The sequence below is a fragment of the Pinus tabuliformis genome, chromosome 6, assembly GCF_031772625.1.
Source record: "Pinus tabuliformis cultivar Carrire ecotype Pingquan chromosome 6, CPIR1, whole genome shotgun sequence".
NCBI lineage: Eukaryota > Viridiplantae > Streptophyta > Pinopsida > Pinales > Pinaceae > Pinus > Pinus tabuliformis.
In genome coordinates, this window is record NC_142292.1 from 1946629212 (window position 1) to 1946640384 (window position 11173).

The 11173-nt window shown below is 40.9% G+C and overlaps 1 protein-coding gene across 1 annotated transcript; it reads right to left on the bottom strand.

Moving 5' to 3' along the window:
* Nucleotides 1–932: 932 nt before the first annotated feature.
* LOC149266957 (uncharacterized) lies at nt 933–7153 on the bottom strand. Its single transcript, XM_089409747.1, has 4 exons — nt 6978–7153; nt 5145–6863; nt 1876–5040; nt 933–1056 (listed from the first exon to the last, which is right to left on the bottom strand). Exons 1-4 carry the CDS (start codon nt 7151–7153, stop codon nt 933–935), a joined length of 5184 nt encoding a protein of 1727 aa, XP_089265873.1.
* Between the last annotated feature and the right edge of the window lie 4020 nt (nt 7154–11173).

Below are 11173 nucleotides of genomic sequence, written 5' to 3' on the forward strand. Positions count from 1 at the left end.
AGAGGAATGGACAAGGACTCCTCGAGGAAAAACTAGCCAAGCCAAGCTAAGATTAGGCATCAATTGAAAGGTATGCATCTATATCTACACCGCTTTCCATTTTTGTAAGTGTGTATGTTTAAATCATTAAAGGAAGACACGTGGATAGATGTTGTTTGTCGGAAATGAGTGGCCAAATATGTGGAAAAGACTATTTGGTCGTAGGGTACAATTAACTCCTTGAAAACAAACATGGCCTAAGGATGAAAATGAATATCTTAGGGCCTAAAAGATGAATTTACAAATTATGCACCATGCACGGTATCCTAAATAACCATAGAGGCTTATTGATATGAATTTTTTACCAATAAATGTAATATAAATATTGTTACAAGGTAGTCATCACCATCAGCATCACAATTGTGTACTAAGGTCTTTCTCATGAATGGGGAATATAAGCTTAAGTTAAATACCCTAAAAGATACTTTTGCATATTTAATGGGCCATTTTTTTTTTTCCGGAGAAAAAAGCGAACTTTTTATATAAGATAGATAAAAAGTTACAATCAGATGCATGTGCATTCAGTTTGCTATGGGGACGGCACCCACAGCAGCCCCAGAGAAATAAACAAGCTTCTCTGAACTAAACCATATAAACCAAAAAATATTGTTCCCCTGCGACCAAACATATTGATCACCCTTACGGCATATACAAAACCTCAGTCTTTTTTATGAGGCTTTCAACAGCAGCGTGTTATCACCAGTTACAGATTTTAATCGTGGATCTCCTCTTAAAGGAAAACGACCCACCGAAAAGAAACAAACGCACTTGGATAAACGCGTATGCAAGCAAAATTAACATGTTCAGTAAAAACAGAAGCTGTATCATTGTTCACGTACATCTATATACATTTAGTAAATAACAAAAAAACAAAACAGCTGATAATTGAAGATTTAAGCATAAGGAGAGAGATCCGACACACGGATCTGTTCATGGATTTGTTCAGTTAGTTTCCAAGCGCCCATAGCTTGCTGCAGACCATCTTTTGAAAGTTTATCCGCGGCTTCATTTCGGTCCCTGTAGATATGTTCAATTGAAAACATATTAAAAGAGAGTTTTAGGTTCAAGATCTCTTCTAAAAGCGGTCTCAACAAATAATTTAGGCATCTACTATTTCCATTAACCCATTTCACAACATTCAAAGAATCCCCAAAGATCTGAATTGCGAAGATGTTTCTGTGGATAAGCCAGCATAGGAGTAGTTTTAATGTTGTTAGCTCAGCAAAATTATTCGTTCCGGAACCAATACCCACTGAGGCCTTTAAAGAGTGTGATTCATTTAAGTGGATGATTATCCCTGCCCCAGCTGTGTTATTCTGAGAAGCCCCATCAAAGTAGGCTCACGGAATCCCTGTTCTTATTTGTTCCTCCCTGCTCTGAGAATTTTTCCTTGCCTCCTCTGGTTCAGGAATGCTGGATAGGATGGCTGAGCTTTGAATAGCGATAGATTCTGCTAAAAGGGTTCTGTCATTAAAAATACTTCTGTTCCTTGCTATCCAGACTCCCCAGCAAATGATGGGTGGAAGATTCCTCAGATTCCCCTCTGATCTGTGTCTCCACCAATGCTCCCAAGCAACCGCTATGTTTTTCCCTTCCCAGCTTAACTACTTCTTTAATAATTTTTGAACCTCCTCCCACACCTTTTTGACGAAAGGGCATCCCAAAAAGAGATGATTGATGGTCTTCGAGTCATCTGTACATAATGGACATCTTCCAGGCCCCTGTTTATATCTAGATTGGAGAACATCCCAGGTTGGGATTTTCTTTTTTAGCACACACCAAAAAAACAATCTAGCTTTTTTTGGACATTTTAATTTCCACAGACATTTTGCCCACCATTCTGGTACCTCCCATCCTTTTTTTGACATTAAGAAACTGTAGCCGGCCTTCGGGGAATATGATCCTGAGTCTGCATGGGCCCAGACCAACTGGTCAGGTCTATCTCTTATTCTTACATTTGATCTTGATAGCTCCTGAATGAAAGCCTGCCACTCATTCCACCATAAGGGTCTAATCTCTAATTCTTCTCCAGATTTCCAAGCTTGCCCCCATATAGTAGACTGCCCTATTTTTTCAATCTGATTTAAATAAAAGATGCCTTTTGATTCCAGATGTCTGATAAGTCCCGGGGACAGAGCGAAATGTTCATTGCAGCCCACCCAAGGGTCCCTGCCTATCCTCAAATTTTCTCCGTTCCCTACCTGCCAGGCCAATCCTTGTTCAATGACTTTAAATGCCTCAGTAGTAGCCTTCCAGATCACTAAAACATTCCTTCCTTTCTTATTTTGATTTTGGATCCAGTCTTCCAGAGGAACAGGATCTATATACTTTCGCCTCACTACTCTTGTCCACAGGTTCTCAGAATTAATGATTCTCCATCTGGATTTAGCTGCCTGTGAGATACTGAAGTCATAGAGATTTTTGATTCCCCAGCCTCCCCAGTCTTTTGGCTTTGCAATCTTTTCCCATGCAACCCAGGGAAGAACAGAGTCCTCCTTTGACCCTGACCAAAGAAACCTACTGCAGATCTTTTTTATCTTATGGAGGATCCCTTTTGGAATCCAAGTCAAGGCTGCCCAAAAAACTGGCATGGCTTGCAGCACTGATTTTACCAGGGTCAGTCTACCAGCTCTGGATAACCACTTGAAGCTCCAGTGAGAGATTTTTGCTTCAATTTTGGCCACCAGCCAGTTCCAGTCCTGCTTTTTGTATGAATTTGGCTTTAGCCAGAAACCCAGATACTTGAACGGATTCTCCATGTTGAAGACCTCAAAGGGCAGAATAGATGAGATCTGGGTACTTTCGATTCTACTGAAACCTTCCATTATTAGCTGAGACTTCCTGAGGTTTATTTGCATCCCTGTGGCTTTCATGAACAGATCAAGAATATTTTTTAGTTCTTTTATTTCATTCAAGCTCCCATTTGTAAATAATAAAATATCATCTACAAAAAGGAGATGAGTTATGAACAAATTTACAGCAACTTCCAAACCTTTAACCAAACCTGTTCTTTTGGCTTCCAAGATCAACCTGCTTAAACCCTCTGCCACTAGGAGGAAGAGCAATGGGGATAGAGGGCATCCCTGTCTCAGACCCCTTTTCCCTTTGAAAAATTGAGACGAGGCCCCATTAATTAAGACTGCAAAACTTACACTGGTTACACATCCCATCATCCAGTTTATAAATTCCAGATTAAAACACAGATGAGTCAGCAACATCCTGAGATATGTCCAGCTGATCCTGTCATATGCTTTGGATAGATCTATTTTAATCACAGCCCCTTTCTTGTTTGATTGTCTAATGCTGTGGATTGTCTCCTGAGCCACCCCTATGGCTTCATGTATTTGTCGACCATCTAAAAATCCAAATTGTTCACTTGATATGCCTTTTGACAAGACCGGTTTCAGGCGAACAGCTATAAGTTTTGCGATGATTTTATAAACACAGTTGCACAGGGAAATTGGCCTGAAATCTTCAAACGAGTCCGGGTCCTCCTTTTTTGGGATGAGAGCTATAAAAGTAGCATTAAAAGGGGGGTATATCTCACCTTTTTTCCTCGATTCTTCCACTACCTCAGTTAGTTCTTCTCCAATTGAATCAAAAAAATGGAGGAAGAGCTCGATAGTCCACCCGTCCGGGCCCGGGCTTTTATCTTTTGCCATTGATTTTACAATGTTTTCCACTTCCTCCTTTGTCACTTCTCCAGATAATTCTTCTGCTTCTTCCTCTTCTACAAAACGGGGAAAACATTGAGCTATTCTGATTACTTCTACTAAGGTGATCCTTTCTTGTTCTGTAAACAGATTCTGGAAGTGGTTCTTTCCCATTTTTGATAGATCCTCAAAAGAGGAAGCTTCTCTTCCTTCCTGATCCTTTAGTTTCCAAATTGTGTTTACATTTTTCCGGCCTTTTGCATAGTTATGGAAAAATTTTGTATTTTCATCCCCAGCTTTTAACCAGATCGCCCTACTTTTAAGCCTCCATTCCTCTTCTCTGTCCAATAATATCTTGCCTCTTCGCTTTTCAAGCATCAGAATCTTATCTTTTGACTCCTGAGTTGCATACCCTTCTGCCTCAGGTTCCTCCAGGTCCCGAAGTTCAGCATCAATTTTGGAGAGCTCCTCATTCTGTTTTTTCTTCCTATCTTTTGCCCATTCCATAGTAGCTTTTTTGAGTCTTTTTAAATTTTCCATAAACAGGGCCCCTTTATTCTCCGACGAAGATCTGTCTGGATGCCTCCAGGTATCCCTGAATAGAATATTGAAAGATTCCTCCTGCAGCCAGGAGGCATTAAATTTGAAAGGGGCTGCTGGTTTAAGGGGAGATTTTTGAACTTCCATTAGAATGGGAAAGTGATCAGAGTTCCCCCCTTCACCAACCCATTTCCTGAACATAGGGATACTGGCTGCCAGATCTTCACTTATGAGAAAACGGTCCAACTGCTTTGCCACTCTCTCCTCCCCTGCTCTTCTGTTCCTCCAGGTAGGCTTTGCTTTGATTAGATTTACATCTATCAATTTGTGGGAGAGGAGGGCATTTGAAAACAAATCCGAAAGTGGGTCTTCCCTGGCTGAGGGACCCCAAGCTTCCGCAATCCCTATTGAAAAATTTAGATCTCCTCCTAAAATCAAACTTCTGTCTTTCAAAAGGGATTTGGACAATAGGTTATTCCAGAAAAATTCCTTTCCCTGACATGGCCCATAGATATTTATAATCAGAAAGGGATATCCAATCTCAGGTGAAAAGACCTCCATGCCGAGGACATGTGCCATTCCCCAAAGACTATTTATCTGCAACCTACCTTCCCGGACACCAATAGCCAAACCCCCCGAATGCCCCTCAGCATCTATAGCATGGAAAACCCATCCTGGAAGAGAGATCCTAAGAGCAGATTCCACCTCAAAACTCCTGCCAAGGGTCTCTTGAAGAAATAAGATATCCAGATTGTAACGCGAAACTAACTCCTTTAAGGCCAGTTTTTTGGGTTTACTAGCTAAACCCCTACAGTTCCAAGATAGTAGGATCATTTTACAACCTGGTCAAGGGGGTTTACTGCTCTAAGCGCCCCAGGGATGGACATTTGTTTTCCGTCAGCAACATCAAACTTCGCTTTAACCTGTGCTTTTGACAGGTTTGATTTTCTACCTCTGGTCTTCCTTTTGGAGACCTGTGACGAAGATGGGCCTAACCCACCAATCGGGTCAGGGGTTTCTAGCATTTTGCCAAGTTTTTTGTCAAGAGATCTCAGATTGTAATGGCACACTGGAGAGGAAAGGACAGGTTCTAGGCTATTCAGGGGAACATCTTCACAATTCAGGTCGATGGATGGAATAACAACAATAAGGTTTTCAATTTTTAACGGATCATCAATGCTACATTTTTTAAGAGGAGATCCATCTTTTAAACAGTCACCTTTAGATTCTGAAAAAGGAGAGGTGTTATTTAAGTCTCGATGCATACCGTTTGGATCTTCCGCGACGATGTCAGCAACTTCATTTGTAATCTCCTTGGCTTTCTCCTCCGAACTACCATGGGTCTCTTTACCTTCTGGCGCAGACTTTTTGGCCTGACTGTCAATAGCTTCCTTCTCGGTATGGTTCTCCTCCATAGTGATGTCCTCAGGATGATCCTCAGTCGAGATTTCCTTATCTTTCCTCAATTTCTTCTCCCGCTGTTCACCTTTTTTCTGCGATCTCCTTCTGCGATTACCAAGGGGGCAGTCCCTTGCCAAATGCCCATATTCGTGGCACCTGTGACATCTAAAGGGGAGGTGCTCATAATCCAACGGTTGTTCAAAAACATAATCTCTGTACTGCAGATTTATGGATTCCGCTAGCCCCTCTTTTGGATTTAATCGAACTAGTATCCTGGCCATGGCTCTTTCGTGGGTGTGAAGGAAAGACATGTCAGCTTCCAGAAATGTGCCCAAAAGATTCCCAATGGATCTTAATACAGATTCCACCCACAGGAAAGGAGGTAGACCGGGTGCCCTGACCCAAACCGGAAACTCATCTACCTTCTCCCTATTTGCATCAAATAAAGGCGACCACCTCTTGAACAAAACTGGACGATTCCCAAAAGCCCAATTCCTCCCTGTGACCCAGTCCGCAGCTTCCTTATTTTCAAACCTGACCATGAACCAGCCCTTCACAAGCGCTGCGATTCTGAAAGAATTAACCGGGGTCTCCTTCCATTGATTCTCCGCCCACTGGTTCAAAGATTTTCCCGATAAAGCCTTCCCTCTAGCTCTACCCACTAACGTACATTCCGCCACTTCCAGAGCATCCTCGACCTGAACGTCCATACCTAGAACCAGTTTACCTTCAATCTTCTTCTTCTTTAATGGTTTCTCCTTCTTCCGTTTTCCCCCAGCCCTCTCTAGTCCGGGTTCTTCCTCCCTATCTAAAGATTTTGGGACTGACTTGTCCAGGGCCTCCTGATGACCAGCCTGCTTTTCTGCTAGAGTTTTTTCGGCTATTTCGGAAAGAAAAGCCTGGAGTCCGCCTTCGAAACCTTCCTCACTACCCGAGCCGAGCCCTGAGACCACTGCCTCCCGGCCAGTGCCTAGGGTTTGTCCCTCCTTCCCAGTCTTCAAAGCCTCGTCGGTCGCAGTAGGAATCCCTCCTCCACCCAGGCTGGGTTTTCGAGTCTCTGTTGTAGAAATACGCCTAATAACAGCCGGTTGACCGCTCCCTTCCGACAGTACACTTTCTAGCTTTATTCCACCACCGACTGACCTCCATACTCCCTGATTTGTATTGGAATTTATAATATCCTCGAGCCCCGCAGATAGACTGACCGCACTTGAGGGAGATCTGTTCTTACTGACATGAGAGCCGATTGGAAACAGCTAGAAATCCTTCTCTGGGAAGCCTGAAGCTAATATATCCTTACCTCCTTTGATGCGTAGCCCAGACAACTCCAAGTTTTTCTCTAACAGGGCTTTTGACCCTTTGATGTTCCACGAGCCTTCCACAGAGAGATCAGCGGGTGCATGGCTGCCATCTGACCCGAAAAACTTGACAATGTTTTGGGCATTTACCTCCTTTCCCCACATCGACAGGATGTCTTCCAGTGCAGGGTCTAGGTCAACTGCCTCTCTAGGTTTCACCATGGTAAAAACAGTAAAAAAACAATAACTGACACCGCTAGCGGCCCGTTACCTGCTACTGTTGAGACCGCTTGGGAACGTCGACCGCCGGCTTTCCAGAACTGAAATGTCAAAAAAAACAAATACTAAACCCCGATTTGATGAAGGGCAACTCCGTTCCGATGTAAAACTGCTGCTTATGCCCTAACACGGTTCTTCCTAATCTGGCTTATGCGTCCTATGCCACGGGGGATCCACCATCTGCCTCGTCCCGTACCGTCAAGTCTCTGCCAACCTACCGAAGCCCGGACTGTAACATCCTAGGCCATCGGCCTAGGTTGCCTAGGTTCGAACCCTACTGCTTCCGTCGTTCTCCACCCTCATCTTCCTCCTCGGAGATGTTGTCGACAACCTGAGGCAACCCTATTTAATGGGCCAGAACAAGACATTATATCAGTTTACATATTCTATAAATAAAATTTCCATTTTTAACTTTTAAGTGAGATATGGATATTATTACAAGGTCTTATCTAGAAATGATGAATTGTAAAGTTTTAAATGATCAATGGTAAAGCTTTAAGCATGAATTGATGACTCAATTATACTCTTAGGAGCTAAATGAGGCTTTTCAGGGTATATTTATTTGAATGGGACACTATATCACCACACATATCTCGGTATGTTTATAATAAAAGTTGAACGTGTCATTAAAATGTTTTTTAACAGTACTCAGAGTAAAATAATGGTTGTAAATGTGGGTGTCCTTTCTAAATATTTTTTGTGAATGTTTCCGACCATTGAAATATCGCGAAAAATAATTAAAAGAGAAAGCATAAACGGCTAGAATGTTATGATACAATGACAATCATGAAAATGGTCAACTTTGTGAAACAATTTTAATTCTAATTTTAATATTTATTTATAATTTACTCTATTATTTGAAACTTCATCATACCTTCACCGCTCAAAACTAATCTATCCATTCATCATATAGTTTTTGGGGGAAACCAATAATACAAGGAATTTCAGCCAAAAAAATTGCGAAAGCATGATGTCATACAAATAATACAAGGAATTTCAGCCCAAAAATAAATTGCGAAAGAATGATGTCATACAGTATGATTTGAATAATGACAAAGCTTTTCATAAACAAAATCCGACTGAAATGGAAAGACTAGCCTTAAAAAGAAATATGAAGAGACAAGTGCGAATCTCTCACCAATCTACCACTGGACGAAAGTATGATAACTGATAACAACCCTTAGGGCCCAGAAACTGTTCGGGAACTTCAGGTGTGAAGGCGTGAGAGAGATGATGTCCAGTACAGCATGCCATGATTTATTTCTTCTTTACACAGGTCTATCAATTATTGTGGCGTGCTGCATTTTGTGACGTACAATCTATGTATATCCACTTTTAAATGAATGGAGACATTGGCAGCACTAGGTGACTATTTTATATGCTGTGTAACTGTGAAACAAATTATGAGATGCGTTTGAGAGTTCAGAATGGCCACCTGCTGGAGGCCCAGCAAACATGGACGAAGCAACGGATTTGTCATTCCGTCATATTTGATATAGTGACGCAAGCAAACAATCTATTCTCACTGGACGAAGCAACGGATTTGTGATTCCATCATATTTGATATAGTGACGCAAGCATACATTCTATTCTCAATTGAGGAATTGGGATTGGTATACAAATCCTCATGCAGATGAATTTGACCAAGGATATACCCCAGCACAGAAAAGAAAATTAGCCACCGAGATATCTTTCTATTCATGGAAAGATAAAGTTGCTTCTATAAATATTTTAACTGGTGCTACTTCTAGCAGTAATACAGATAAGCATGGATGGACTGCAATTGATGGATCCACTGTAGAAACTCCTACTACCTTTCCTCCATACAAAGGAATTATCTTAGGAGAAAAGACAAATGCAGCCAAAGCCATCCCTCTGGTCCAAAAAGATGATAATGCCTTAGGAATTGATGGTAGAATTCAGAAGGCTAGTGAACAGCTAAATTGGACCAATACTGCTATAAAAGGTCTAGAAATGAATGTGGCTAAAGCAGAAGATGTAAAGAAACAAGTAGATGTTGTACAGTCCGCCCTAAATAGTGTAAATTCTTGTTTGAATAATTTACAGTTTGATTCCAGCTTGACTCGGTCTTATACCAGAGAGTCATTAGATAAGATTGAAGAAGTAGGAGAAAACTTAGTTGGACATATTGATGTAACTAAGACACTCCTCACTGGCTTGAATGAAAAATTTGAGAAAATGCAGATCACAAAAGTTGAAAAGCCAGTTCCAAATTCTTTCTTAGTCAAAAGAAATATAAAGATTGAGAATCCAGTAAGAAATGTACAGAAATTCCCTCAGCTGTTTCCTAAAGAATCTGTCTCAGGGACTGATGAGTCAGAACACATAAATATTGCTTCCTTATTTAAGGAACCAGAGACAGAAGAAAAAGAACAGAAATCTCAAGAAACACAGATCCTCCCAATCTATGAGCCTCTTGAACATAGATTCTCCAGATATTCTGCTCCTGACATTGAAGGGAAAGGGAAAATGCCTGAGGCCCATACTTTCTTTCCTGATTCCCACAGAGAGTGGAACATAGACAACATGAGCATTGGCCAAATTCGCCAGATGATTGATTTAATGTATACTGAATATAAACTCATGTGTCTCAGAGGCAAGTCAGAGGTGGATGCTTGCAGAACCATCATCCAATGTTTTACAGGTACTCTTCTCAGATGGTGGGAAAGTGAATCTTCTCCAAAACTCATTGAAACCATGGAAGCAGAAGTTCTCAAAGATGAGAAAGGAGATGTCATTCATAATTCAGATGGCACTGTCATAAGCAACATGATCGGTGCGCTCACATCAATGATTCTGGAACATTGGTGTGACAGTGAGACAGAAATTGCCAAATGTTATAAGATGTCTCAGTTTGATGATTTTCATAGAGATTGGATGCAGCGAATCTATGAAGTTAAAGATTCCAAGAACCTGTTATGGAAGCAGGTATATCTTGCTGCATTACCTTCCAGATTTGTTGACTATATTAGATTGCAAGAAATTTTTCAGTTGCCTTTTGAGTCCTATACATGGGGAGAAATTTATTCCCATATTACAAAGACGCTGGTAAGCCTTTGTACCAGCTCAAAGGTTAATAGATCTCTGGAGAAATTGTCCAGATTGCCTGATAGAAAGTCCATTTGCAGCAAATATGGACTGACAATAGATGACCCATTGGTCAAAAAGAGAAAGTCTAGAAAAAGGGCCAAACGAGAATTCAAAGAGACTTTCTACAGGAATAGGAAGAATTACCCACAAAATAGAAGGAAGTATTCTACTAAGGATAAAAGCCAAAAATACAAAAAGAAGGGTCATTACAGATATATTCCAAAAACTCATTATTATAACCCTTCTGACATTCATTTGCATACAAACAAGCAAGAAAAATGGAACAAAATTACTTGCTGGTTGTGTGGCCAGAATGGGCATACAGCTTCAAGATGTCCCCAAGGGGAAGAATCAAAGCTTAATAAGGGGAAAAAGACAGCTGTTTATGCTCAAAAAGCTAAACAGGTTAAGAAAGAGCATTCAGGCCCAATCTTTTGCCTGAGATGCAAATCAAAGACCCATGTTACAGAAAGGTGTCCAAACCTTATTATTAAAGATTCAGCCCAGCAACACCAATTAGAAGAATCATCTCTTGATTCTTTTAGTACTTCATCAGAAGAAGAATTCCAAATTAATATGGGCCAATATTCTGATTCTGAATCATCTGAATGTTCTTGTTCTAATTCAGAAAAATGTGCTTGTCATATTTTTTATGAAGATGATCCTGATTTTGTATATAGCTCCAATGAAGAAGAAGAGAGGACAAAACCTCCCAAAGAAAAAGTCCTAATGGCCTCAGCTGAAGAGGAAGCAGAAATGAAAATCCTATCTTATTTAAGGACGTTGGAAGAAGGAGACATGAAGAACCGCCTGATAGAAGCATTTACAGATCAACTCAAATCAAAAGCTTTA

Bases quoted from the DNA above. Each gene is read 5' to 3' on its own strand.
- LOC149266957 (XM_089409747.1), bottom strand. From the start codon at position 7,153: ATGGTGAAACCTAGAGAGGCAGTTGACCTAGACCCTGCACTGGAAGAC. The intron at 6,864-6,977 runs GTTAGAGAAAAA...CTCTCATGTCAG, and splicing joins ATCAAAGGGTCAAAAGCCCT to TAAGAACAGATCTCCCTCAA. The intron at 1,057-1,875 runs GTGGGCAAAATG...ACATATCTACAG, and splicing joins GGATGGGAGGTACCAGAATG to GGACCGAAATGAAGCCGCGG.